Source organism: Diplotaxodon limnothrissa, linkage group LG6 (genome assembly GCF_057381915.1).
Source record: "Diplotaxodon limnothrissa isolate DT_005_m linkage group LG6, D_limnothrissa_male_GT1.1, whole genome shotgun sequence".
Classification (NCBI taxonomy): Eukaryota; Metazoa; Chordata; class Actinopteri; order Cichliformes; family Cichlidae; genus Diplotaxodon; species Diplotaxodon limnothrissa.
The window spans coordinates 43,740,460-43,767,959 of record NC_140601.1 but is presented as its reverse complement, the minus strand read 5'-3'; the positions used below and the strand labels follow the sequence as shown (position 1 = coordinate 43,767,959).

At 48.9% G+C, this 27,500-nt stretch overlaps 5 protein-coding genes across 8 annotated transcripts in view; 3 read left to right on the top strand and 2 right to left on the bottom strand.

Moving 5' to 3' along the window:
- Nucleotides 1-3,804, bottom strand: part of esf1 (ESF1 nucleolar pre-rRNA processing protein) — an 11,224-nt gene extending 7,420 nt beyond the window's left edge. Inside the window, exons 1-7 of the mRNA XM_085355290.1 lie at nt 3,746-3,804; nt 2,275-2,636; nt 1,810-2,111; nt 1,611-1,724; nt 1,412-1,521; nt 536-688; nt 1-92 (exon numbers count right to left, since the gene is read on the bottom strand). The exon at nt 1-92 is cut by the window's left edge and continues 23 nt beyond it. Of these exons, the coding sequence (XP_085211416.1) occupies nt 1-92; nt 536-688; nt 1,412-1,521; nt 1,611-1,724; nt 1,810-2,111; nt 2,275-2,614 (1,111 nt within the window). The 5' untranslated portion in view covers nt 2,615-2,636; nt 3,746-3,804. The remainder of the gene's footprint in view (nt 93-535; nt 689-1,411; nt 1,522-1,610; nt 1,725-1,809; nt 2,112-2,274; nt 2,637-3,745) is intronic.
- A 286-nt stretch (nt 3,805-4,090) lies between these two features.
- Nucleotides 4,091-11,319, top strand: ndufaf5 (NADH:ubiquinone oxidoreductase complex assembly factor 5). The gene is made up of 11 exons (XM_085355311.1): nt 4,091-4,425; nt 5,883-5,923; nt 6,337-6,400; nt 7,494-7,541; nt 7,638-7,741; nt 8,980-9,019; nt 9,096-9,293; nt 9,383-9,443; nt 9,919-10,002; nt 10,838-10,920; nt 11,083-11,319. Exons 1-11 carry the CDS (start codon nt 4,189-4,191, stop codon nt 11,143-11,145), a joined length of 1,023 nt encoding a protein of 340 aa, XP_085211437.1. The 5' UTR covers nt 4,091-4,188; the 3' UTR covers nt 11,146-11,319.
- A 688-nt stretch (nt 11,320-12,007) lies between these two features.
- LOC146631338 (uncharacterized) lies at nt 12,008-14,492 on the top strand. Its single transcript, XM_085355314.1, has 2 exons — nt 12,008-12,056; nt 13,774-14,492. Exons 1-2 carry the CDS (start codon nt 12,008-12,010, stop codon nt 14,490-14,492), a joined length of 768 nt encoding a protein of 255 aa, XP_085211440.1.
- A 967-nt stretch (nt 14,493-15,459) lies between these two features.
- LOC146631337 (dynein regulatory complex subunit 4-like) lies at nt 15,460-20,477 on the top strand. Its single transcript, XM_085355300.1, is given in 11 exon segments — nt 15,460-15,499; nt 15,624-15,716; nt 16,019-16,216; nt 16,314-16,520; nt 16,601-16,655; nt 16,826-17,031; nt 17,695-17,862; nt 19,724-19,837; nt 19,839-20,096; nt 20,209-20,274; nt 20,349-20,477. Coding segments are annotated over 11 exon segments (1,404 nt in total). The 5' UTR covers nt 15,460-15,496; the 3' UTR covers nt 20,385-20,477.
- A 1,440-nt stretch (nt 20,478-21,917) lies between these two features.
- Nucleotides 21,918-27,500, bottom strand: part of kif16ba (kinesin family member 16Ba) — a 20,924-nt gene continuing 15,341 nt past the window's right edge. For 2 of the 4 annotated variants that reach the window (XM_085355259.1, XM_085355260.1), the window contains one exon: nt 26,713-27,500. This exon is cut by the window's right edge and continues 1,351 nt beyond it. In XM_085355259.1, the coding sequence (XP_085211385.1) occupies nt 26,902-27,500 (599 nt within the window). In that variant the 3' untranslated portion in view covers nt 26,713-26,901. Of the gene's footprint in view, nt 23,918-24,265; nt 24,350-25,017; nt 25,108-26,304; nt 26,432-26,712 lie in introns of those variants that run through there. The other 2 variants (XM_085355261.1, XM_085355262.1) reach the window with 2 other exon arrangements.

Below are 27,500 nucleotides of genomic sequence, written 5' to 3'. Positions count from 1 at the left end.
AGGTGAAGAGCTTGGGCGTGTAGGCCGACAGGTTTACGTCCGTCGCCGCGTCTTTGGGCTCCTCGTCAAACTTCACGTCATCGGGAACGAAGCTGCTCGTATCAGGAGAAGAGGACAAGCCGTGAGATCCTTTAACGAGCTTCTAAAGTCGATGATCGACATTGAAGCTGAACAACATGACGCGTTTGGCTTTCATCAACAAGCTGGAACAAATCTGTGTGTAACTATTGGATGATTAACGCGCGCGTCATCATGGTGACCCTGCAGCGCGTGCACTCTGACCTTTGACTGAACTAAAGTTCATGGATGGAAGCTCAGCTGGGGAATGTTAAATACTCAGATCCTGGCTTCCCTGCAGACGTCCGATTCAGGAACGACTACATCTACAAACCTTCATTATGGAATAACTGAAGCGGGGAAAGCTGAAGTTTATCAACAGGAACACATGAGTCACTTTAGTCTGCTCGCTGACACGCAGGTCCGAGCGCAGCTAGCGTGAGCCTGACGTGCGCGCGTTTGCCGTTTGCTGACGTACCGCAGGTCGAGGACGGAGCAGCTGCTCTCGTACTCGTAGCCGTCGCACTCCTCGTAGATCTTCGCCGCCGTCTGGGCCGAGTCGCACTCCGCCACGGCGTAGAAATACTTCAGACGCTTGAACTGGTAGTCCCGCAGCTTCTCCCTGTAAACCCTGAGAGCACACAACACCCATGACCGTCTGACAGGTCAGCAGGGAGCCCCGCCCACCTGATACTGCACAGCTGTTTTTAAGTGTACACAGAATCACTGGTGTCCAAATGCAGCTTGTTTCAAAGCAATAAGGTTACAGTTACAGCCACTTCATTAGGTACACCTGTGCATCTGCTCGTTAATGCAAATACCTGATCAGCCAATCACAGGGCAGCAGCTCAGCGCATGCAGACATGCTGAAGTTTAAACTGACCCGACTGATGAAGAAAGGAGGTTTCAGAGACCATGAACGTGTCACGGTTGTGTTTCTGCTGATCTGCAGCGAGCAGCAGCTCCCTGAGTGAAACGCTAGCAGAGGCGCCGCTGTGATGGCGTGGAGCGCTGCTCCAGCAAAGCTCAGGTCATCTCAGACGGTTTCTAGAACACCACGATGAGTTTGCTGCACTCACTACAGCACCTGTGCGATGATGTCATGATGATGTCACTCCAGCAGATGTTGAATCTGATGCATGAAGAATTAAGAGTGCAGGGTGTACCTAATGAAGTGGCCTGCATATTCATGTAATCCACCTTTTATGTTGAAAAGCCAACAAACGTCCCGCCGGTGCCGAACCGTCAGAGCCGACGCAGCCTCATGACACAAACTTTCCCACGAGCTGCTCGACTAACAAAGTCTGGCTGAAAACTGCATCTAAATCCCGCCTCTCTGTGACATCATCATTACCTCTCCTCCTCCGTGTCGTCCTCCGAGTCGTCGGGCAGCGCCTTCAGCTCCATCGGTCCCTGACTCTCCTCCGCCTTCAGCCTCTCCTCCCCAAACTCTGACGGGTAGATCTGCAAGCATAACCCAGCACGCACTGTGCTGATCATCAGCACTTCCCGGCTCCGCCCACACACAGACAAACCCACGCAGGTCTCCTTACCTTCACAGAGAGCACGGCGCCGCCTTTGGGCGTGAAGGATTGGAGCAGAGCCAGCAGGTCTCGGGCCTTCAGCCGGTCCCAGTCCATGTTGCAGACGGCGAGCCGCGCCGACACCTAACGCGGTGAGATCGTGTTAGCAACGTTTCCTGGTGGCGCAGACTAACCTTTGACCTTCAGCCTTTACCGCACACAGCATCACCTCGTCGCTCCGCGGCGCGTCTTTGCACAGCTCCCCCCAGTCGTGTTCGATCTCCTCTTCCTCTTTCCTCAGGATGGCGCCCACGTCGTCCTCGTCGTCTTCGTCCGAGCTCGTCTCGATGTTGCCCTTCCCCCGGGCCAGATCCGGCCCGCTGTCGCTGTCGTCCCCCGAATCCAGGCCCGACTCCTCTTCATCAGATCCACTCGCCTCGTCACTCTGCGCCTCCTCCTCCTCCTCATCAGAGACGCTTAGGTCATCTTCATCCTCCTCTGCAGACCGCTGCTCGTCATCATCTTCAACACCTGCATCAGCATCGAACAGAAGAGAGACGGTCAAATCGTTTCTGACACGCTTACCTGAGCAGGGTCAAAGGTCACCTGGACACCCCTCAATCATCCACTCAGTGTTGCTATGGTAACGGCGTGTTTTTACCAGAAGTTCATTAACATGAAAACATCTCCTGACCTTTAGAGAGACTCGCTGCTCCTTTAGGCTGCTCTGCTTTGGCGCCGCCAACGTCCTTCTTCTTCTTCACCTCGCCAGCTTCCTCCCCCTCGCCAGCTTCCTCCCCCTCGGAGTCGGACAGTTTGTAGAAGCGCTTCAGGTCCTCAGCGGAGGTGTGGTTGATGGGCCGCCCTCGCTTGTCCACCGTGTACTTGACCTTGAAGCGCTCGTCGTGGAACATGGACTGAAAGCGTTTGTCGATCTTGACTTTGCGCTCCCTCTCTGGCATCTCCCAGAACCGCGGGTCCTTCTGGACCCGGAGGAAGCGCTCGTCCCCGTCTGGGCGTTTTTTGGACGACATGGCGGTAAAATCCCAGCGTCACCTGCAGAACAGAAACCAGTTAAAAACCACGTTTCACACCGAGCTGGTTTCTGCTCGGACGTCAAACCCAACCCCCAGCCTCTTGATGGACACACGTGTGGCATTCAGGGTCATTCAGTAATCCTCATTACTACGATCACCGGCTCTTATGAGGTCGTAGAACTGAAAACGCTCAAGTTTTAAAACACAATTTTAATGCCAACAACAATGACACGGAGCAAAGAAACGTGCAGTGGTGGACAACATGAACTCTGTGATGTCAGTGTGTACAGCGCCAGTCCTTCTTCTTCATGACCTCCGCTGGATCTTCTGGTCCTGAAGGACGGAGACTCGCTCCTGCCTCCTCCGAGCTCCAGGCAGACCACAGTTTGTCCCCCGTGCAGGAGCAGTGTGGAGACAGTCTGTGCAGCAGGCCGGTCCAGTGGACGGAACGGCTGCCTCACAGCTCTGGGTTAGAACCTGCTGGTTGTCCCGGCTCCTGCCTGGGTTCCCTCTGAGTTCTCCAGCTTCCTGCTACATGCTGCGTTTACAGGTGCCGGCTGACAGACCGGCGACCTGCCCGGGTGGACCCGCCTCTCGCGGTGTGAGCGCTGGGACAGGCTCCAGGCTTCCAGGCTGTGATCGTCCGAGGAGGCAGGAGCTGAGGTCCAGCTGAGGTCACGAGAGGTCAGCGGCATGTAAACACGCCCCTTATTTCTCACTGTCATCACAGACGTGTGCGAACCGACGCAGCAACCGGTGATGACCTCACAGGTATCAGTGTCGTTGAGCCGCGATGAGCTCAGACTGCAGCGCCCAGACGGTTCTTATCGATCTCACCGTTTTATTGATCTGACGGTTTTGAATCGTTCTCTGTGCTCTTGTCTGTTTCATCCTCTGAAACTTTTGGAGGTTTTAAAGAGGATCAGGTTTGAAATCATCGCTCAGTTTGCGCCGCACACCTCAGCCTGGCTTTCTGTTTTCATGTTTACAACCTGGAGACACCGGAAATAGCTGAGAGCACAGGAAACACTTGAGAGGACCGGAAACAGCACGTCTACGCTTGAAACATCTGAAACACCTGAAACAACGCGAGCTTTAAATTAAACTTAGAAACTGGTGAAACTTTACCGACACAGTGTCCGCTCCTCCGCGATCTCACACACGTGTTTACCCAGCTTGCAACGCTGTAGCATCATCTGCTCCGCCCCGCCCCTTTCTCTAAGGCGAGCGAAGTGGGACAAACAGGAGCGAAACGCGGTTTAAACACAGCGTGACACGGCAAACAACAAACGCAAATTATTTTATTAATTTAATTAATTTAATTTTATTAAATTAACTTATTAATTTAATTATCACTGTATTGTTTATATATTATTTTATTTAATTTAAGTCATTTTATTTTGATCTTATTTTATTCAATTTTACTTCCGTTCTCAGGCTGTGATCCGTTTCCGGGGTTTCCGGTGAGCTCAGCTGAGGCCGGTCCGGGTTTTGGGTCTCTCCCCTCGGAGGTGACCCGGTGTGGAGGCTCGGAAGTCTCCGTGTTGGTGTCTGTGAGTTTGTTCCGCGGGATGAGCGGCAGGCTGTGTCGGAGGCTCCTGCGGCTCGGCCTCCCTGCGAGCTCCGCGGGCGGCTGGAGCCGGCTCTCCGGGGCCGGTCTCAACGGGACCGGGCCACCGGGGGCCGGGCGCTCCGGGCTGTCGGGCGGAGGCCGCATGAACGTGTTCAGCAGGGAGATGAAGCAGAGGCAGAAGGACTGGGCCGCCCAGCTGCAGGACAGCCAGCAGTACGACTACCTGAGGCAGGAGGTGAGCCCGACCCACACACCTGTCCGGTTTTCTGTGTCTTTGTTTCTCCAACTTTATTTCAACAGAAACTTTAACAACAAACACAACACACGGAGAACACGCTGCACAACTGTATTCCAAATCATAACACAGTGCAAGAGTATGTATAAGTAAACACACCGGACAGAAATACAGATTAAACGGGGAAAGTGACTCAGACACACTGAATAATTAAATAAGACATTAAAATATTACAAATATTCATGTTTTTAAAGCTTTCTTGTTGAGACAGGAACAAACTTTCTGTTTCTGTCCTGAGAGTGGACAGCTTACATTTACAGATGTGGAGTTTGATCGATGAGGGAAAAGCACGAGAGTCTTTCTCACTAAAGACGCTGTCAGAGATGAAACTAACGATATGTTTCCATAAAAGCTGAGTAAAGGCAAATGTTTCTGTATCGCTCTTCTGTTTTTGAAGGAAGCTTTGACAGGATCAAATCTATGAATGAGCTTAAATGAAATCTCCTTCACTTTGTTAGTAAGGAGGATTTTTTTGTGGCAAAGACCAAACCTTTATCCAATCAGCGCCCTCGACAACATGAGTCCAGAAAGAAATGGGAGGAGGAACAGAGATAAAGAGACCTAATCTACAAGAGGAGAAACACATCTGACCTGATGGAGACTCTGTCAGGACAGGGCGGGGCTTGGACAGGTGTGGGGACACTGGGATGTTACACCTGGAAGGAAGAGCCAGTGTTATTGAAGAATACCATCATTAAACCAGTTTTCAAAGAAGGGCGATTTATTCTTGTAAAGATGTTACAGATGTTCCAAATATAACATCTTTGTGGAGAACGGTGATGTTTACAGATCCAAGAGTCTGCTGATGAAAGTTTGAGTCCAGCCACCCAAATGTGAAAACACGTGATGAGAGGAAGTCCAGATAGATGCTTTTACTCCACTTTTTTGAAAGCATCATTTAGGGAACTGAAATCTATCAAATTTAAGCCACCATTGTTAGAATTGTGATCAATTTTGTTTTTCCACAGAAAATGAAATAACAGTTTATCAACAGAGTTTCCTGTGTGCTCTGCACGCGTGTAGTTATGCATATGTAATTAGAGATGTCCTGACTGACGTGCACCACAAATGTCCTCGTCTTCCTCCTCTCCGCCTCCCTGCAGTTCCATCTTCATCCTCCACCCTCCCTCTGCACACGCTCAGACCAGGTCAGCCTCTCTGACCCTGAGCGGTCCCTCTTATGTCCATCTTCAGCTGGTCCTCAGCCTCATCAAACATCTGGATCATAGAGAATGAGATCAGAATTTGCAGCTGGGTTTGACACCACCATCAGTGATGACCTCACTGAATGAATCACACGTTGTTCCTGTTGTTTTGTCTAAAGGGGGGGAAATGATTTCATTATAACAACCAGACCCAGCCACGCTGATCAGACGTCCTGTGCTGTTGGTTTGCAGGTCGGGAGTCGAGTGGCCGATCGGGTTTACGACATCGCACGGTGAGTTCCTGACGAGGCAGCTGGACCCATGTTTCACACAGTTTAACCACAGAGAGACACGTCTGCTTCAAAAGTCATGGAAATCATCTGAGGAGGTCAAAGAGCAGGAAACGTTCACACAGCCAGATCACTCCAATGCAGTTTTGTTTCTATAGCAACGATCACAACAGCAGGCGCTTTATATTGTAAGGTAGACCTACGACAATACATGCAGAGAAAAACCCAACAATCACATGACCCTCTGTGAACAAGCACTTTGGCGACAGTGGGAAGGAAAAACTCCCTTTTAACAGGAAGAAACCTCCAGCAGAACCAGGCTCAGGGAGGGGCGGGGCCATCTGCTGCGATTGGTTGGGGTGAGAGAAGGAAGACAGGATAAAAAACAGTCACCGTTTGTCTTCCTGTCTCCTCAGGACGTTTCCTCTGGCGCTGGACATCGGCGGAGGAAGAAGTCACATCGCAGAGCATTTAAGCAAAGTACAGTGTGTGCGTGTGTGTGTGTGTGTGTGTGTGTGTGTGTGCGCGTGTGTGTGTGTGTGTGTGCGTGTGTGTGTGTGCGCGTGTGCGTGTGTGCGTGCGTGCGTGCGTGTGTGCGCGTGCGCGTGCGCGCGCGTGCGTGTGTGTGTGCGTGCGTGCGTGTGCGTGCGTGCGTGCGCGTGCGTGCGTGTGTGTGTGCGCGCGTGCGTGCGTGCGTGCGTGTGTGTGCGTGCGTGTGTGCGTGCGTGCGTGCGTGTGTGTGTGTGTGTGTGTGTGCGTGTGTGTGTGTGTGTGCAGCACCCATCGGTGATCTGAGGTCACCGCTGTGATCACATGTATTCAGCAGCTACAGACGGGTCGGATTTCCTGATCAGAGATGAACCGATGAGCACAGCTCAAGCTAAAGCTCTGCTGTTTCTGCTATGACGTCACACTGTTGCTCATGTTAAACACGATAAACATAAAGTCACGAGCTCGGTGTGCAGAAAAGGCCTCAGACGAGTCTTTGTTACCTCGGTAACGAGCTGATGTCGTTTAGATCTCCTTATATGGTCATCTCCACAAACTGTCTGTAGTTCACCAAAACAATCAAATAGAAAACCTGAAATCATTTTGTGAGGTTGGGAAACCAAAATAAACAAAGTTATAGAGGAACTCTTATTTATAGTTTTGGATTTGTGCGATCACAGACTGTCTGAGGAGGTTTTAGGTGAACATGAGACTCAGAGTCAGCAGCTTTGACAGCTGCAGAGACGACACCACAGCAATAAAAACACTGAGATAAAACTGAACATATAACAGCTACAGAAGCACAGCTTTCTGGGTGCTGCCCCTCTGTAGGCTTCCCAGAGTCGGTCAATCAGCACAAGGTGGAGACAGGAGCTAAAACATTTCAGACAGAATCAGAAAAAGATGGATTATTCTGAGTTGTGAATCATGTAAAGCTGCTGTCAGAGTCAAAGAATAAAACCAGAGAGCGGGAGATGAGCAGAACGTTAAACATGAGCTCAGATGTTTGTTGCCTGCATCTGTGTGCGCTGCACGAGTTTCACTGCTGTTATGATGAGCTCTGTGCTGACGATGTGTCCCGCAGGAGGTGGTGGAGCGTTTCTGCCTGACAGACGTTTCCCAGCAGTCTCTGGTGGGTCCTTAGACTCGTACTCAGATATCAAAGATGGGGGCAGGAGTTTGAAGCAGACTGCTGTAATTTCATATGTGAATGTTGTTTTCTGATCAGAGACGGAGGAGGCCGAGCGAGATCCCGACTCACTGCGTCCTGGCTGACGAGGAGTTTCTGCCGTTCAAAGAAAACACCTTCGACCTGGTAGTGAGCAGCTTGGCGTGAGTACCAGAGCTCGTTTCAGTGCAGGTTGTTTCAGTGCAGCTCGTTTCAGTGCAGCTCGTTTCACAGAAAAGGTTTGAGTGACCGACTGTTTGCTGCAGTACCAACTTCAGCCACGAGATGGCGTCTGAGCTTTTTTAATGGTTTCCTACAGTAGTGTTTTATGTCAGGTTCATGTTTTCTTGTTTTTTGTGTCTTTTTTATAATTTGTGTGTCTTTGTGGTTGTTTTCAGTTTGAACCTCGTTCTAACATCTTACTTGGTTATTCTGAGTCTCTGTGCCTGTTTCACTGCCTTTCACAGCTTTTTAATAACTTCCTAAATAAAATTCAAATTCAAATTTCATTTGTCACATACACAGTCATACACAGTACGATATGCAGTGAAATGCTTACACAACTGCTCGTGACCTAAAGCAAAAAAGACTATGAATAGGATAGGAAATAAATATGAAAATTAAAAAGGGTAAATTTAAGTAGGAAGGAATAAAATAAAATATAAAAATTAAAGTTGAAAATAAAATAACTGTACAACAAAATACACAATATAGAACTATATAAGATGTATGAAGAAATATAAATAAATATATACACAATAACAGCAGCTGTACAAGTATTAACTGGAAATGAAGAATATAGTGTCCAGTGTTGTGCAATCCACATTATGTCCTGTGCAGTGCAAATATGCTTAAAGTGATTTAAGTGATGAAGTGAAAACAAAGTCCAGAAAGTCCAGTGTGTGTGTAAGAACTGTATGTGTGGGTCAGTACTGTGTGGTGGTGTGATTGAGAGACCGTATCGCCTGCGGGAAGAAGCTCCTCCTCAGTCTCTCTGTGTTGGTCTTCAGGGAGCGTCATGCTCGGAGATGACGAGCACGTTTCCGGCGTTGGCGGTATCTTCCTGTCTGCAGCCTGTTTATGTTTCTTTTACACTGTTTAATGTAAATGAAGTCAAATATATTGATCATGTGATTTGTGCTGATTATCTCAGTCACAGTTTGAAAAGATTAAATTCATCATATATTTTTAAATGGTTGCTAATGGAACTGAAGGACATCGTGAATAAATAATAACCGATAATCATGTCGTTAGATTTTTATGTCCAGAAATGCAACGGGTGATTTTAAGGTTAAAAAAATCAAATGTATGAAATAAAGTGGGTCTAGACTGAGAGGACCAGGGTTTGTTATGAACAACATGTGTGCTCATTAAAACTGCAGCTGAGCTTCATGCTTTTCAGTCTGCACTGGATCAACGACCTGCCCGGAGCTCTCAGACAGGTGAGACGAACCTGCTGCGATACCATGACTGACTGCAGCTCGCCCGTTAACGTTTCGTTGTGCGCCGTCCTCTCAGATTCACCAGGTGCTGAAGCCGGACGGGGTGTTCATCGGAGCGATGGTGGGCGGCGAGACGCTCTACGAGCTGCGCTGTTCCCTGCAGCTGGCCGAGACGGAGCGGGAGGGCGGGTTCTCGCCCCACATCTCCCCCTACACCGCCGTCACCGACCTGGGAAACCTGCTGGGCCAAGCTGGCTTCAACATGCTCACTGTGGTGAGTCAGCGTGGCTGCATTTGTTAAACACGCAGAATGTTTTACATCAGCTCACGGTGACCTCTGACCCTTCCGCCTCTTTGTTCCAGGACATCGATGACATTCAGGTTCATTATCCAGGAATCATGGAAGTCATGACGGATTTACAAGGTACGAGCTGGGAACCATTCGTTTGAATCATGTGGTTCCTGCAACATTCAAACATGGCTCTACAGTCGCCCTCTTCACGTGGAAGCAAAGGAAAGCGAACGAGGATCTGCACCTGATGAGCGCAGAGCCAGAAATGACGACTTCAGTCTGATCACAGCGACTCTCAGAGTCGTCGGCACAGAGCTTTAGGTGGCCGAGTCCCAGGACGCCGGCTCGTGGAGGTCCCCGAGTGAACGTGCTGCTTTTATTCCTCCTTTCATTTGCCTGCAAACAGGCTTCAAACCGAGCGGCAGAGGCTCCGCCTGAATAAGAGAGCATTTCAGGATTCGCTGTTTAAGCTAAAACAGTTTGATGACCTCACTGCGGTGTGATCGCTGAACCGGTTTCGGATCTGAAGTCATTCGTGAGGCTGTTAGTTTGAACAAACTTTCGATTAAAGTTTAAAAGTGCAGTGTTCGTGATGTGCTGTGTGCAGGTATGGGTGAGAGCAACTGTGCGTGGAACAGGAAGTCGCTGCTGCACAGAGACACCATCTTAGCAGCAGCAGCGATTTACAAAGGTGAGTCTGAGCCGCTGTCTGATTGGTGCTAAATGACATGTGATACACTGATGAGTATTAGTAGCGTCAGATTCACAAAATGTGTGGACTGGCCGATTTTGTTCGTACCGCCCGGTGCACGCGAGGGAATCGGTCTGCTCCATGTTCACCTCGTCCGAGCAGGAAGCCAGAAAAGGTGCACGTGTACAAACCGGAGGGATGAGGAGACGCGGTCGGGCTGAAAGGAGGAACAGAGGATGAAGAACACCTGATCACCCTTTAACCCAGGGGTCCAACTCCAGGCCTCGAGGGCCGGAGTCCTGCAGGTTTAGACGTGTCCTTGATCCAACACAGCTGATTTAAATGGATAAACGACCTCCTCAACATGTCCTGAAGTTCTCCAGAGGCCTGGGAATGAACTAATCATGTGATTCAGGTGTGCTGACCCAGGGTGGGATCTGAAACCTGCAGGACGCCGGCCCTCGAGGCCTGGAGTCCGACACCTCTGCTCTAGACTCTAACCTGACGCTAGGTGAGGGTTTAAAGGGATAAAGCACTTCTGAGCGTGAGCACAGGCAGTGGTGTAGGTAACAGGTGGAGGCGTGGCCTCAGTTTGAATGAGGTTGACATTGTTCTCACGAGCACGTGCGTGAGAAGGTTCTGGGTTTGAATCTGCGTCTCTGCTAACAAACAAACTGTTATTCGTAATTAACGATAGTTGAACAAACACTGAAGCCAGTCAGAGCCGACGCCGTGTTTCTGTTTGCTCATCAGTGACGCGTCAGGCTGGCGCTTTAGTCACAGCGCGGCGGTTCATGTGTCACTGTGTTTTTCTCATGTGCCTGAAATGTTTCAGAGATGTACGGCAGTGAGGACGGCTCCATCCCCGCCACCTTTGAGATCCTCTACATGATTGGCTGGAAGCCTCACGAGTCTCAGGTGAGAACACCTGATGCTCCGTGCGCTTCAGTCTGTTTCTGCTGCGTTCACGGTGGAGCGATCTCCATCTTTAGGACGTGAGCGTGGCAGAATAACAAACAGCTTCTGCTTTTAGAAAAACCAGATTTTAGAACCATGACTTCAGCGTTTTTTCTCTTTCAGGCCAAACCGGCGAAGCGAGGCTCGGCCACCGCGTCGTTTGGAGATTTATCAAAGACCGGCTGACCGAGCGGCACGGACCAACCGTAGAGCCTCGGAGCCGACTGTAGACGCCATATTTAATGAAAATAAAATGTTTTAGAGGCAAGAAACGTGAACTCTGATGTACAGAAGACAAATATGATGTTGAAAGAGTTTGTCTTTGACAGGAAGTTGTCTTTTAGAAATCTAAAAATAAAAGCTGACACATCTGTTCACGTGGCTGAAACTTGAGAGAAACCAAACGGTTGAAGTGGGATCGAAACACTCGAAGTCACGTTCACTCAAATATCAGACACACAGCAGCAGCTCGGCGCATGCAGACGTGGTGAAGGCGAGCTGCTGAAGTCCAAACTGAGCATCCGAATGATGAAGAAAGGTGGTCAGTGACTGAACGTGGCACTGGTATCACTCCTGTCAGTGAGAGCAGGAAGCTGAGGCTCACACTCACAGACCTGGCCAGCAGATGGAGAAAGAGTTTGAGTTTTGGTCTGAAACTTTTGATCAGGGCTGTATCTGCAAATCAAAAACCTCAAGACCAGAGAGATCAGGCTGATCCCAAAACAGCGTTCATGAGGGTCGCCGCAGGGTGGAGCGCGCCAGGGCGAGTCCCGCCTACCTGCTGTTTAACTGGTCCCATGTGAAATAACCTAAGATGATAAAAATATGTGAATGAGGAACTTTAATACCTGCATATGGGTTTGGCAAATAACTAGAGAAGATTTTTTAAAATAGTGTTTTAAAAACATTATTTTTGTTCAAAAATCACTCTGTGTGATGTCAGCAAATTAGGAACGAGTGTTTGCAGCCGCGCCATAAGTAGCCACCCGTCACTCAGAAGTTCCTCTTTCATAGAAACGCTGCTGCCGCCGCTGAGACGTCTGCAGAGATGCTGCTCTGCCTGCTCCTGTGTGTCCACGTCTGTCACAGCGCTGCAGGTAAGAACGCCTCCGTCAGCATGTTCTCACGATTACAGCTGCAACAACGTAACACTGTTTCCTCTGGTTATCTAAGGAAGATAAAGGCTGTTATGTTATGTGACGATTATATGAAGCAGAACAAAAGGACAGAAACTGGAGTCGGTGTTAAGAGAATGAATATGAAAGTGTAGGCGCTGCTTCTGGAGCCGTTTGAGCCACGTGCAGGTTTTATTTGCCGTTCGTGTGTCTCCTCTCTGTGGGGCTCGCTGTGTTTCTAACCATGAGTCCGTCTGACTGAGAAACTGAGCCTAAACACACACACATAACCACGCTTACAGCCCTGCCCTGAACCCTCGCCCGCCTCCTGCGACTCAAACGAGACCAAAACTTCCAAAATAAACTTCATGTTTTATTCACACAGACCATAAACTCATCAGGGAGGTGTTGACTAAGCTCGAGCCGGGGGCAGCAGATCGCCCCCGGCTGGCAGTACTAAGAATGCAGGTTTAAAAGGCTTCAGCATCCAGGCTGTAACATCTGATGAAGTGGTTCTAATTTTAAAAAGAAAAGAAACATAACTCCAGCAGGGCAGGAGTCTGAGGAGAGGAGCCAATGGAGTCAGTCCTGTGGGGCTCCGCCCATGGCCCAACTGTAGGTGGCTGGGAGATAGCAGCTAGATACAGCTGGGCAGTGGAACCAAGTTCCTGCAGTCGCCCTGGGCACGAGGCGGGGGCTGGTGTTCCTGTATCCCCTCAGTCCATGAGAGAGTTGCTTCCCTGCAGCTCTGGGTCAGGGTCCTGACTGCTACATGCCAAATGCAGTTCAGATTACCTACGTGGAGTCACCTGGTGGGGTGGGACTCCATCGTTCGGCTGGGAGACGTCAACACTCAGGTGGGCATTGACATAGTTGGGAGGGGCCTGTGTTCTGTTTCTGGACTTACATGCAAATCACAGTTTGTCCATAATGACCATAACGATGTCCACAGGCACTGGGAGGCCGGGGACACCTCCACTCCTGGAGGAGCTGCAGGTCACGGTGGTTTTAACCCCAGAACCATAACGACATCATCAAAGAGGCCAGCTTACACCTGCTGACTCTGACTGTGGATCGCTTCACTGGCACAATTCACATAAACTTATTAAAGCAAACTAATCACATCTCATTTCTTATTACATGAGATAAATTCAGGTTGTAGGTTTTACTGTGAGTCTGTGCTGAAAGGGCACCAGAGGACGTCTGCCAGTGGTCCTTTAATACACCTGATATATGCGTGACATGCACGACTGCAGCCGTCACAGCAGAGTCACGGAGACTGAACTAAACGAGAAATCAAACAAGCATTCAGAATTTTTATTATCAGGTCAACAAGTCCAGAAAACTCAAGTCTGTCGCCTTCAGGAGCAAAATGAATAAAATGCAAATATTAGTAAAGTAAAGACATTGATTTTAAACCACATCGCAGAGCCGTCCATCAGGTTCGTACGCAGCTCTGAAGGCTGCTTCCTGTCAGAGAGCAGTTTGTTGGTTCCTCAGGCTCCTGAATCTCTTTATCTGAAATAAAGCATAACATGAAACAACAGACTAAAGATAGACAAAGGGGAAATGTCCTTTAAATGTTTAAAAGATGAAAATAACTGGAGGGAAGGAAGGCCGGTCAGCGTGGCGTGAGTCAGGAAGCATCTGATACAGATTCAGACATGTGACATCATCATTTCTGCTTTTTCCTTGGCAGGAATCCCCACTGTCAGCACACGGCAGCACACGGACGCTGTGCTCACCTGTCCTCATGCTCAGGGAGATGTAACCTGGAGCCGAGCTATAAGAGGCACCCGGGTGACTCTTCTCACCGTCCGTAACGGTCACGTGAACAGCAGTTCGAAGCGCTTCGGTTCCCGTAACAACAACGAGCTGCTTATCAGGAATGTGGTAGAGTCTGATACTTCGATGTATCTGTGCAATGAGAGGAAGACCGCCTATCTGAATGTGACCACAGACCCCAGCGTGGTGGATCGAACAGTCACCGGGAGAAAGGACGACCCTGACCGGAAGGTGACGGCTGCAGGTGCTGACACAGCGCCCCCCTCAGACTTGTGGAAAGTTCCTGTTGGCGTGCTGGCAGGAGCTGCACTGGTGCTGTTGTCCATGTTGACTCTGAGACTGTGGAAAGCCGAGAAAGCAGCGAGGGACACGAGGGCGGTGCTGAGCGAGGTGGTTTACGAGGAGATCGGACACGCCGACGTGGAGCCCGGCCCAGCCCCTGAGTCCAAGGTGGAAACCCCTTACTGCTGCTCCGACGTCGGCAACCAGTCAAACACCTCCACAGCACCGACTGCTCCTCTGTACAGCAACCAGTGCAGGCCCCAACCTGAAGGACACGCCTCCGACACCTGCGTGTATCACCTTACCCAGAATCCTCTGCAGATAGAAAGCAGCTGCCGGAGCTCCTCCTGACTCCTTTAAACCAGTTATCATGGGTGAGGGGCGGGTCTGACTGAGACTCCTCCCCCGCGTCCTGCTCCTCCCTTACTATCGAAGGACCATCACCTCCAAAAATTAACTTTCATTTAGTCAGACCTGTAGGCAGTGACTGAGACCATGAACCAATCAGGAAGCAGTTTACCGAGATCAGCGCTTTCCTCAGCAACTTCTATCCAATCAGAACACAGGAGCCCCTCCCACATGCCCTGGAAAGACCATTTCCATCTTTTAGATACAGTCTAATTATTTTCACGTTGCTGAATCAGTTTACGTACAAAATGTCTTAAAATATGACGAACAGGCTGCAGCAGCAGATGCAGATCTTTAATATTATGTGTAAATTTATAAAAGTGATCTTTGAATAAATGATGTCAGTTTATTTCAGAATCACTGCTCTTTGGAAAGCAAAATAATAATAATAATAATAATAATAATAAACTAAACCAGCAAGAAATATTCATGCTTTAAAAGCTTGCAAGTTTTTTCTGCTTACAAATGATTCAAATAAAAATTTGTTCTCAAATTTTCTCTCAGAGGCCTAATGACCAAAGAGCATCAGTTTAAGACTTTAAATATAAATTATAAGAGAAAACTGTACAAGGCACAACACACACACACACACGTGGGTTATTCATGTCTTGTGGGGGCATCTAATTGACACAAAGGTCTCCCTAACCATCTACAATGAATGCCTAACCCTCACGCTAAAACCACATTTTTAGTCTCAAAATTGGGGCTGTTGGTCCCCACGAGTATAGTAAACCTCGAATTTTTGGTCCCCACGAAGATGTTAATACACACACACACACACACACGTACACACGTAATACAGTCCTGCGTTGCCATGACAGCGTCTTTTGTTGATAGTGGAGCTGAGGCTCAGATAGCTAACAGCTAACGTGTTTAACTCCAGCCGCAGTTTTCTGTCAGTATAATTAAAGTTTCCGGATCCCTGTGAGTCTGCGCAGTGCGGCACGATGGTGAGTAAAGTTTTACTTTAACCGGTGTTTTTTTCAGTCATGTTGTTGTTAGCATGTTAGCTTAGCCCTAGCCTGTTATCCCGATGAGCGGAACGTCACGCGCCTCTTACCCTTCCGTCCTCAGCCGCCGAAGGCTAAAAGCAAGAAGAAGGGCGGGAACGTGAAGTCTTCCACGGTGGTGGACGGTCTGTCCACGGAGGACATGTCCAAGGATCAGGTCAGAGCTGCTAACGGTGCTAACGTTAGCCTCTCACAGTGTGTGGAGGTGTGAGGGGGTCCATCAGGGGGTCCGCGGCCCGGCCCGGCCCGGCCCCACAGTCCAACACGTAAAAGGCCCGATTATGATCGTAAAGTAACAAGTACACTGTCCACTTCATTAGGTACACCTGTAACCTCAGCCTGAGAAAATAGATTTACCTGCAACACCACAATCAGATGAAGTTTGAGGCTCTGTGTATTTCCTGCAAACGGCAGTTTTAAGCGGTACGTTTCAGTGACCTGAGCGTGTCTGACCTCCAGCTGGAGGACCACATCATCCACCTCCGGGAGGAGCTGGACCGCGAGCAAGAGGAGAAAAGCTACTTCCAGCTGGAGAGAGACAAGATCCAGGCCTTCTGGGAGATCTCCAAGAGGAACCTGGACAAGACGAAGGCCGAGCTGAGGAACAGGAGCCGGGAGAGAGATGAGGCTGAGGAGCGCCACCGAGTCGAGATCGAAGTGAGCTGCGCACGCGATCCTGGAGGTTTATTGTACCCTAATCCTGACTTTATCTCAACTTAATCTTAGTCCTGACCCGTCCTTGGTCACTGTCCAGGTCTATAAGCGGAAGCTGAAGCACGTCCTGTCTGAGCAGCACAACGCCATCACTGAGCTGAAGATGGAGGCCGTCTCTGCGTCCTCGCTGGTCGAGAAGAAGCACGTGCAGTCTGAGATCGCGCTCCACAGAAACGTTCAGGGTCTGCAGGCGGAGCTCACGGAGAAGAAGTTCCACATCGAGAGCCACATCAAAGCGCTGCAGCTGGTGAGTCGCTGCCCGTAAATCGATTTAACACTTGATTTTTACACCTGGACACCTCGGTGATGTCACTTCCTCCTTGACAGAAACATCAGACGGAGCTGATGGAGCTCACCAACCACTACGAGCACAGGATCAGAGGTAAGAACACCTGTGAGCTCGGCGCCGATCAGGTGGCCTTTCAGCCCTGGGACACAGACCTCCTCCTTCCTTTCCCCCACGTGTACTAGTTCCTTCCTATTCTTTTCCCACTCCTTCCTCTCCATTCATCTTCCTTCATAACCTCTGCTGCTGTTTCCCTCCCTGCGCAGACATCGAGGTGAAGTATCATAAGAAGATGCAGATGATGATCCAGGAGGAGAAGAAGAAGCGTCAGGTGGCGGTTGCCGAGCTCGACGAGAGGATGAAGAGTCGAGAGGCGGCTCTGATTGAGGAGCACGACCGAGCTCTGCGGAGAGTCGAGGAGCATTTCACGTCCACTCGGGAGAGACTGCTGACAGACCAGAGGACGCTCAAGGTGAGACCCGTGAGCCGGGACGGAGACTTCAAGGCTGTGACTCAGGAGGCGTGCGGTGGGTGGAGCACAGGGACACAGATTCAAGGTTTTTACACATAAAATAATATTTGGAAACTTTCATTTTCACAGACTTTGTGTTTGTTTGCAGTCCTCCAGCTTCAAAAGGTCAAAGGTAACACAGTTGGACATGAAATAGCATTTTTACACAAGATCTGATGGAGAGTTCAAAGAGTTCACGGCTGCCTGCAGGGTTAGGGTACCGAAGAAGAGCTTAGAGTTCTTCGAGAACGATCTGCTTCGTGCGACCTGTTGGGCCGCTCACATTTCAGCAGATCGGGCAGGAATGAGGATCTCGTTTCTGAGATGTTTGACCAGAACATCTTCACAGATCTGAAACTTCTGTCCAAGCTGTCTCATTGTGACTCACTTCCTGCTGTGGATACGAGTTACATAGCAGATCTTTTTAGAGCAAGTTCTTTATGAGGTAAAATATCTTCTATGTGTTTGCTGCAGAAACTGAAATTAAAGGAAACTTGCTGTTAAATTCTGGATCCTACATTTCCCAGAATGCTGCTTTTTGTTTGGGGCTCACTGCTCGATAAAGCTGAGACCTGCCAGCGGTGTGGCCGTCTGTCTTCACGCTGCGTTTCCTGTGTTTGGTAGGAGGAGCTCACGGAGGCGCAGAAGCAGCAGGCTCGGGTGTCCCGAGAGTTCTCCAAGGCTCAGGAGGAGAACAGAAGCCTGAAGGAGGCTCTGCCGGAGGCCCAGCGGGATCTGGCTGAGCTGCGCCGCCGGCTGGAGGAGCACAACCGCTGCAAGGCCCAGATGCTGGTGCGTTGCTAAAAGCTCCACCTCCCCCCACCATGGCGTTGATAGGCCCCGCCCCTGCTCCTGAGGCTGCTAGCATTACTAGAATGGTGATGCAGAGCATTTTTCCTGTTAATAACTTTATAGATTGCGGCTCATTGGGAGAAAGCACCATCAGGTCACATGGTCGCCGGGAAGCTCGCCCTTATCAGAGCAGAACCTGGACAACAAAACATTTCTGCTCATGGCTGATGTCATTCAGAGGGAGACCCGCGACATCAATTCTGTCTTTAATGGAGATCATGTGACCACAGCTTCCAGTCACAGCTCAGAATAATCCTTCTTTATCTCATCCTCTGAAACAAGCTCCTCCCACTTTCAACTGACATTTAATATGGATGACCGGCATTAGTGTATTACAATAATAATAATAACTATTATTATTATTATTATTATTATTATTATTATTATAAACATAAATGAGGTCAATATTAAACTAAGCCAGTGCAGAAAACAGATTCATGACCAAACAGGTGACTCAGGAACATGAAAGCTGAGCGGCAGCTTTACGCACCTGGAGGCTTCTCCTCATAAATCATCGGTTGTTTGGATCAGCAATCTCGTTTAAATATGTCACACTGCAGACAAACGATGTTTGAGAGGGGAAATTAGGTTTATAGGATTCACAGAAAGTGTGCAACAGTTAATCTAAATTAGGCAGGTGCAGAAATTTGGGCACCAGAAAAATGACATCAGTATTTAGTAGATCCGCCCTTGGCAGCATTAACAGCCTCTAAAGGCTTCCTGTAGCTTCCAGTGAGAGTCTGGATTCTGGTTGAAGGTATTCTGGACCTTCGTTGACTGGAATCCATGCCACCCTCAACTTTAATGAGACTCCCAGTACCGGCACTGGGCCCATGGCCCCACAGCATGATGGGACCACCACCAAATTGTACTGTGGGTAGTGTTTCTCTTGGCCTGCTGGGTTCTGTTTCCACCATGCACGCCGCCTCCTGTTGTGTCCAGAGAGCTCAGTTTTAGTTTCATGAGTCACAGCAGTTTATTCCAAATTGCAGCTGGCTTTCCAGTCGTGCTGTAGCATACCTCAGGCTTCTTCTGCATACTCTCTCATACAGCATCTCTTTGTGCACAGTGACACCATCTGCAGCCAGAAGGTATCCTTCCCCTAAACCATGATGTTGAACAGTCTTTGTTTCCAGTTGTTTGAGGCTCCCATGTTGCCACTGAGAACCTGTTCCTGTTCTGTTGGATTCACCTGCATGTAGGTCAAGTGTGGCTGAGCTCACCAAACAAATTCTCTGTTCCAATAAAATGGTAATAAAATGGTAAATGGCCTGTATTTGTATAGCGCTTTACTAGTCCCTAAGGACCCCAAAGCGCTTTTAAACTACATCCAGTCATCCACCCATCCACACACTGGTGATGGCAGCTACATTGTAGCCACAGCCACCCTGGGGCGCACTGACAGAGGCGAGGCTGCCGGACACTGGCGCCACCGGGCCCTCTGACCACCACCAGTAGGCAACGGGTGAAGTGTCTTGCCCAAGGACACAACGACCGAGACTGTCCAAGCCGGGGCTCGAACCAGCAACCTTATGATTACAAGGCGAAAGGTATCGAATCAATAAAACGACAAAGGTGCCTAAATTTCTGCACCTGCCTAACTTAGAGTAACTGTTGCTCACTTTGTGTAAACTTTATTTCACCTCTCAAACATCATCACGTTCGTCTGCTGTGTGACAGATTTAAATGAAATTGCTGCTCCAAGCAACAGATGATGTATGAAGAAAGATCATGAAAATGATCAGAGGTGCCCGAACCTTTGCACACCACTGTAAGTAACTGATGATGTCATCGCTGACAGGAGAGCCGGGCTCAGATGAAGGTCGTGGAGAGGGAGCTGAGAGATCTGACACTGGAGCACGATCTGCTGCTGCAGGCCTCTGAGAAGGTAACCCGCCCCCATCATCTCCTCTCCTGCCTCCATCCATGATGTTGACGGTTGTGACCATGTTGGCGTCCCGCAGGTGCAGCAGGAGCGCGACGAGCTGCTGAAGAAGCAGAGGGACGCCATCATGGACGTGCAGCAGAGGAGCGAGCTGAAGGCGGTGATGTTGGAGAGGAAGCTGGCAGCGCTCACTGAAACCTTGGAGAAGAAGGAGGCTCAGCTGTGCGCCGCGCTCTCGGCCTCCAGCGCCGATCCGACGGCAGCAGGCAGCGCCGCCAGCAGGCTGGAGGTAAAGATGGCGCTCGCACGTTTACAGGAAGCCAATCGTTAACACGAAGATGTGCAGATAAACGTCTCCACATCCAATTAGATCCGAGCGCTCACATGTCTGACCTTTGTAGGCCATCGTGGAGCAGAAGCACAACACCATCGCGGCCTTAAAGGAGGACCTGGCTCAGCAGCGTAAGGTGAGCGGTGGTGGGCGGGGCACAGCTCACCTGTCAGCAGCTCAGGTGGTGACTGACTGAGCGTTTCTGTGCAGGGGTACGACGAGCAGAGGGAGGGGCTGAAGACTTGAACCTGCGCAGCAGATCCTGGAGGGACCGGCCGCCACGAACTTGCCGCCACGGATTTGAAAAGAAGTTAAACTCTTTCAAAATAAAACGCATTTCCTTCTGAAGATGTGACTGAATCGTTCCACGAAGCTTCTCCAATAATGTGGAAAGAAAACTTGATCCTTTTGACTGAATATTTCTGCTGTTATTGTTTACAGACCTCACTGCTGCTGCTGATCTACCAAAACAAACTAAATAAAACTTCTTTTGGTTGGACTTTGAATTTTTATTGGTTCTTTTCCCTTAAAGACAAACAGCAGGGATTCACTCCGACACGAGGGCGGAGCGCGAGGGCGGAGCACGATCGCTGCACGCTTAGCATGAAAGTGATTAATGTGCAGCTGTGAAACACGAGACCGGCAACAAGGAAAAGAGAAACAACAGGATCCACATGTCAGCTTTTATTTAAATACATGGTCAATGTAGAAAAGTCAGTTATTAGAAACGTCACTGTTTCTGCTTCACTGAACATCAAACCTGGAGCTCCGCCTTCTTAATTGGTCTGTTACTACGGTAACCTCACAGCAGCTAAAAACACCCCAACATCACGAACACGTCCAGAGGCTACAGCTGCCTGTGTCACCATCCACCTGTCAGTCAGAGGCCACGCCCCTAATCATGAAAACTTTTAATACAATTTAAACGTCCTCGGCTGTTACGGAGGAGGAAACGGTCCAGAGAGCAACCAGTTTGTGCATCAGGCTGTGAAACTGTGTGATTCACTTCTTATTTTAAGCCCAGAAGTTAAAGTTTTAAAGTTTTTCCCAGTGATTCTGTAAAAGGAGTTTTTTTATTTTATTTTTTTGCTGTGGAGCTGAAGGTTTTCACTCTTCTCGTTAATCGTGGTCACAGTTTCTGATGATGAACTCCGTGTGCACTAAGCTCAGGCTGCTTGAAACAGTTTTTTCTGGATAAAGTCACTGAGCTGGCTTGAAGTGGGTGGAGCTAAAGCAGACAGAGGCTGAACTGAGATAAAGGATTTGAGAAGCTTTGGGGCTTCGACTCGGAGTTCGATCTGTCTGAGAGCAGCACTCACAGCCCAAACCGTGATCTAGGTAACGTTCTGGGCGTCTCTCGTCATTCTTCCGACTCAATGAGTTAAACTGCAGGAATGTCTTAAAGACATAAAGACCTGGATGGCCGCTAACTTTCTGCTTCTTAATTCAGATCAAACTGAGGTTATTGTACTCGGCCCTGAAAAGCCTAGAAATATGGTATCTAAGCAGATTCTTACTCTGGATGGCATTACCTTGGCCTCCAGTAACGCTGTGAGGAACCTTGGAGTCATGTTTGACCAGGACATGTCCTTCAACGCACATATTAAACAAATATGTAAGACTGCTTTCTTCCATTTGTGCAACATCTCTAAAGTTAGAAATATCCTGTCTCAGAGTGACGCTGAAAAACTAGTTCATGCATTTATTACTTCCAGGCTGGACGACTGTAATTCATTATTATCAGGATGTCCTAAAAACTCCCTGAAAAGCCTTCAGCTGATCCAAAATGCTGCAGCAAGAGTCCTGACAGGGACTAGAAAGAGAGAGCAGATTTCTCCTGTATTGGCTTCCCTTCACTGGATTAAATAATCAGGCTCCATCTGATCTTAATGACCTTGTAGTACCATATCACCCTATTAGAGCACTTCGCTCTCGCTCTGCAGGCCTACTTGTTGTTCCTAGAGTATTTAAAAGTAGAATGGGAGGCAGAGCCTTCAGTTTTCAGGCCCCTCTTCTGTGGAACCAGCTTCCAGTTTGGATTCAGGAGACAGACACTATCTCTACTTTCAAGATTAGGCTTCAAACTTTCCTTTTTGCTAAAGCATATAGTTAGGGCTGGACCAGGTGACCCTGCATCCTCCCTCAGGCTACGTTCACACTGCAGGTCTTGATGCTCAATTCCGATTTTTTGATCAAATCAGATTTTTTTGTCTGCTCATTCACACAAACGTGCTCTAGTGTGAACGCTCAAAGCGGCCGCATGCGCAAAAGAAGACGTCCCACACAACGCGCTCTGTTTAGACCCAGACCAACAGCATTGTTTGACAGATGGCCGTTAATATAAAGACTTCGAACTTTACGTTTCCCAGTTTTTGCTTTAAGTTATTTTGTTATTTACATAATAATGTAAATAACCTAATAATGATCCTTGTTGCTGTTTTAGAGGAGCGGAGCTTCTAGCTGCAGATTTCTGTCAGAATCTGCAGATTATACAGTACAAATAAAATGTTCACGTTTCTCCAACGCTGTCTTCCCAACAGTTTCACGGGATGGACAGGAAGCATTCACGATGTCTTCTTCGGCACTGATAATTGGTGTCTGTCTTGTGTCAGTGACTAAAACATCGGATATGTTTCAGATTCAGGACCACATACGAAAGTGACCCAGGTCGGACCTGAAAATATCGGATTTGTGCCGTTCACACTGTCACACCATGATCGGATATGAGTCGCATAGGGTCAGAAAAGTCGGATTTGATGCGCTTTCGCCTGCAGTGTGAACGTAGCTTTAGTGATGCTGCAACAGGTGTAGGCTGCTGGGGGATTCCCATGATGCACTGGGTGTTTCTTCTTCACTCACTATGTGTTAACAGACCTCTCTGCATCCACAGCATGTCTTTATCCTGTCTTCCTTCTCTCACCCCAACCAATCACAGCAGATGGCCCCGCCCCTCCCTGAGCCTGGCTCTGCCGGAGGTTTCTTCCTGTTAAAAGGGAGTTTTTCCTTCCCACTGTCGCCAAAGTGCTGCTCATAGGGGTCATATGACTGTTGGGTTTTTCTCTGTATGTGTTATTGTAGGGTCGACCTTACAGTATAAAGTGCTTTGAGGCGACTGTGTGATTTGGCGCTGTGTAAATAAAGCTGAACTGAATTATACATAATGTAGACGCTCACAGTAACTGTCCAGGTTCAGTGTGGCTGCTGTTAACCGAGGTGTGATCGTTCACCTGTTGTGTCGTGACAGCGCGGCGCTCAGCGATACAGAGATCCACCTCCTGATGATCGCAGTGACAAACAGAGGAGGAGCTCTTCTGAAACGAGTGAAGGTTTAATGAAGTGATTCTAAAAACGCTCAGACCCACTGAGCGCGAGCAGCTGAGCGCGTTACATACAGACCACGGATCGTGCAGAGTCCCACCTGCCTCTGGACAAACACTCGTGCTGAGCAGCAACTGATTGGCCGAGTCTGACGACAGCAGGGAGCCGGAGAGGAAAAGCTGACCTGCACGTTTTCCCTGCTCCTGACCCGCTGAGGCGCCGGGAAAAAGGCACCGAGCAGTTCTGTTTATGTTTTGGTTTGTCAGAGGTTTCCGCCGCCCTCTGATGCGGCGCGGCGGTCAGCCGGTGCCGTGGCTACTGTACTCGAAGACGCCTTTCTTGAAGAACGAGGAGAAGTCGCAGACGTCTCGTTTGGACAGATGGAAAAGGCCGTCTTCGTCCGCTCGGAGGGGCGAGCTGGAGGACGACAGCATCACTCGGAACAAGTTCCTCAGATAACGCTGCAGTGAACCACAGAAGAAGAAAGTCGGCTGTGTTAGTGAGCCAAAACATTAAGAACACTCACAGGATAAGTGCAGCTGGCCCTTATCAGACGTCCTCATCATCCTCCTCACCATCATCAGTGCTCTTTGACTCCCTCTCTGTCCTCTGAGAATACCTGCCTACAGCCCACCCCCACACGGACCACAGCCAATCAGCTCAGACTCAAAAACGTTACGTTTGAAGTCTTCGAGTGAAAAATTCATACAAAATAAAGCACACGCGTCCTGGTCACCTCTCGTTCAGATTACTGTAACTCTGTTCTCCCAGAAATCTCCTTAATCAGCCCCAAATGTTCCTCCACGTACCTCCAGGTGATTCTGCCGCTCGGCGACCATTCGCTCGTCCCGGTTTCCAAACAGCTTCTTTGGCGGGAAATCGAGAGCGGCGAGCTGAAACAGACAGAGTTCAGAGACGATCACCTGGCGCCAGAACACTGAGTATAAAGGTATAAGCTAGCCTCTTCATCAGGACGTCTCTGTGACCAATCTGTAAGGCTGAACCTGGACTGAGACCAGGTGAGCTCAGGTGACTGTGGAGCACCGTTTGGTCTTTCAGGTGTGCTTCTGCTGCTGCACCAGTCCCTCACCACAAAGACTCAAACCAGCAACTTTCAGATGATCCTTTAATGATCTGTGTTTCAGTATTAAGTTACGAGCCAGATGCGTCATCAGTGTCCTGTGGGCTACGCTGTAGAGCTGAAGGTTTTCACTCTTCTCGTTAATCGTGGTCACAGTTTCTGATGATGAACTCAGTGTGCACCAAGCTCAGGCTGCTTGAAACACAGTGTTTTTCTACTCTGGGATCTGGATAAAGTCACTGAGAGCTGGCTTGAAGTGGGTGGAGCTAAAGCAGACAGAGGCTGAACTGAGATAAAGGGTTTGAGAAGCTTTGGGGCTTCGACTCGGAGTTCGATCTGTCTGAGAGCAGCACTCACAGCCCAAACCGTGATCTAGGTAACGTTCTGGGCGTCTCTCGTCATTCTTCCGACTCAAACACAGAAACGTTTTTCTGCTGCTTTGATCTGTAAACTGTTCTAAAAGCTGGTGACGTGTCTCACCTCTGGATATTTTAACTTCAGGCTCTTGTGCATTTCCCGGAAGCGGCTGTAGCGTCTGAACACCGTCCACGTCTCGTCCATCACAGTGATCTGACCAAAGAGAAGCACATGAACATCGAGATGATGGACACCAAATCTGAGCTCGCTGATCTACTCAGCCATTCTACAAGAATGACACATCTGGATACCAGTGGAGATGGACCACCAGTTTACTTGACTTATTGGTGACGAGTCAGAAAGTGCACGAGTCTGTCATTTCACCACTTTAAGTGAAGGCGAGCAACAGATCCAAGCGGGCGTGGCCTGAGAGAAGCTCTGCTCAACTTCGAGGTGAGCGACTGAAGCAACTACCAATGAGAGTGCAGGACACTGTAAATACGTTAGAGGGTTACCAAGGCAACCAGACCCTGGAACCTCTAAAAGCAAGGAGTGAATCGCTTCCAGCGTGGACGCAACTTTAGTGACGGCGGTGGCTCCCGTGTCAACTTTGGCCCGTGGCGATGGTGCTGTGCAGACTGCGATCAAACGACGGTTTCATGTAAACAGCTGAGCTTTTAATCAGAAATGTAGTTATTAACAAACGCGCTACGAGCAACCGTTTACCCCCGTGCATCGTTGCTAACCGCAGTAATTCAAAGAACACGCACAGAGCGTGCAAGTCAAAGATGTAACTCAAATTCTTCTAAAGTTCAAATTTCAGAAAGAAACAAAGTAAGAAATGAAAATTGTGGACTTTGGCAGCGTCTTCGGCGTCACTTTGTTCTTGTATTTGTTTGGTAGCAGACAGAGACACATTATTTACTTCATACTGACGCCAACGCACCACATCTGGACTTCAGACTTGTTGGTTTGAAGGTGTGAGCCCTCCTGTGAATGTTAGAGAGAAGGCAAAAACAAAGTGGATGTGCGACTGAGGCAAATCATATAAAGCGCTTTGAGTGCTCAGAGTAGGAAAGTGCTGATTAAGAACCCGTCAATTTAGCATTTAGTTTCTCATGGCCGTCGCCCAGGTTCCCCCTGTGAGCCCTGCCCCTAACGCCGGTTCACCAGAACACACCTGCCCTGGTCTTTGAAAGTTGTTCTATGAACTCTTGACAATAAACGTTCTGACCTGCTTCATAAACACAGAGTGAGGGTTGCAGGTCGTCACAGCTTCAGGGTTTAAGCAGCCAACCCATGACCCTGACACTGTACATGTGTACCTAATAAAATGCACAAGCAGTGCAGACGCAAGCATGAAATCTCAGTTTTAACATGCATTTAGATAGAATCTGTGATTGGACTCACCTTCACCTCAAACTCAAAGTGCTCGTCCTTCCCCTGCCCGCGGAGAACGTAACGAGGAATGCTAAGTTTAACAGGCTCCTGGAGGCCGCCACAGCTCGTCCCAGGAGGACGAGACACCAAGTGCTGGACAGGAAGTCGTTGAAAAAGAGAAGGAAAAAAGAAGCGGAGGGTAAAAGGCTGACTCGGAAAATTACAATCAGGAAATTGTTCATTTACAAACCCGTTATAGCCAAAAACCTCCAAACAAATCAGAAATCAAACCAAAACTTTATTACTCGGTCAGCATCCCAACATCATGTCTCTGCAAAGAAATTACACATGAAGTAATATGAACATGGAAGCCACTCCTCTACAGTCTACATGGTGCATGTACACTGACCACAAACAAATCATTCGACGAATAAACAGCTACATTTCTGTATCATCAAAGTTAAAAAGTTTACAATTTTATTAAAAAAATAGAAAAATACTTCAAGATGACGCACCTTTTAAGGTCCAATTTATTAATTAGAATTCATGTAACATCTTAAAATAAATAAGGTGTCTGATTGTGGACAAACACGAGATAGGCACACTGTGTCCAGGTAATGCTGGGCTTCAGGTGCACAGGTGATTAATCAGAGTCTGAGCTTCAGAGGAGCAGCCAAAGCATAATTTCCAGGATTCACACGGACCTCGATCAGAAGGAAGGTCGGCCGCGCCACGTCTGAACTGCACCTCTCTCTTCACGGTTTGCGATTTGGGCTTCATAAAAACAAAGTCTACCACCACGCAGGTGTCGGTCTTCTTCACGAGCAGGCACCTGATGTCAGAACGCTTGCGGAGTTTGACTCCTTGAAACTGTGGGTGGGTGGGGACCAGACTGGATCCCCGCGGCACTGGATGAAAGACGCCATCCTCTCGGAGAAGAGCTACGTGGGTGTCCGTCAGGAGGAACTGGGAGATGGTGTCCCCGTGCACACAGGTAGAGTTCTTGACTTTGACGCTGGTGTAGAGCAGGGGACGGACATTAGCAAGCGAAGGTTTGCCGGGACCATCCATGTTCCCGTGGATGATGTAGAGCAAGTCGGCGAGGACGCGCTTAAATCTGGAAGTGATGTGAAGCCCGCTGTCAAGGATGACGTCAGGAACTCTTGAAGTCCAATCCAGAGAGATTACCATTAGGTCGGCAGAGAGCAACGGCTGACGTTCGGTCT

Excerpts from the sequence above, each read along its gene's own strand:
- ndufaf5 (XM_085355311.1), top strand. The coding sequence starts at position 4,189 with ATGAGCGGCAGGCTGTGTCGGAGGCTCCTGCGGCTCGGCCTCCCTGCG. Across the intron at positions 4,426-5,882 it reads ACGACTACCTGAGGCAGGAG|GTCGGGAGTCGAGTGGCCGA; the intron begins GTGAGCCCGACC and ends GTTGGTTTGCAG. Across the intron at positions 10,003-10,837 it reads AGCAGCAGCGATTTACAAAG|AGATGTACGGCAGTGAGGAC; the intron begins GTGAGTCTGAGC and ends GAAATGTTTCAG.
- LOC146631338 (XM_085355314.1), top strand. The coding sequence starts at position 12,008 with ATGCTGCTCTGCCTGCTCCTGTGTGTCCACGTCTGTCACAGCGCTGCA. Across the intron at positions 12,057-13,773 it reads CGTCTGTCACAGCGCTGCAG|GAATCCCCACTGTCAGCACA; the intron begins GTAAGAACGCCT and ends TTTCCTTGGCAG.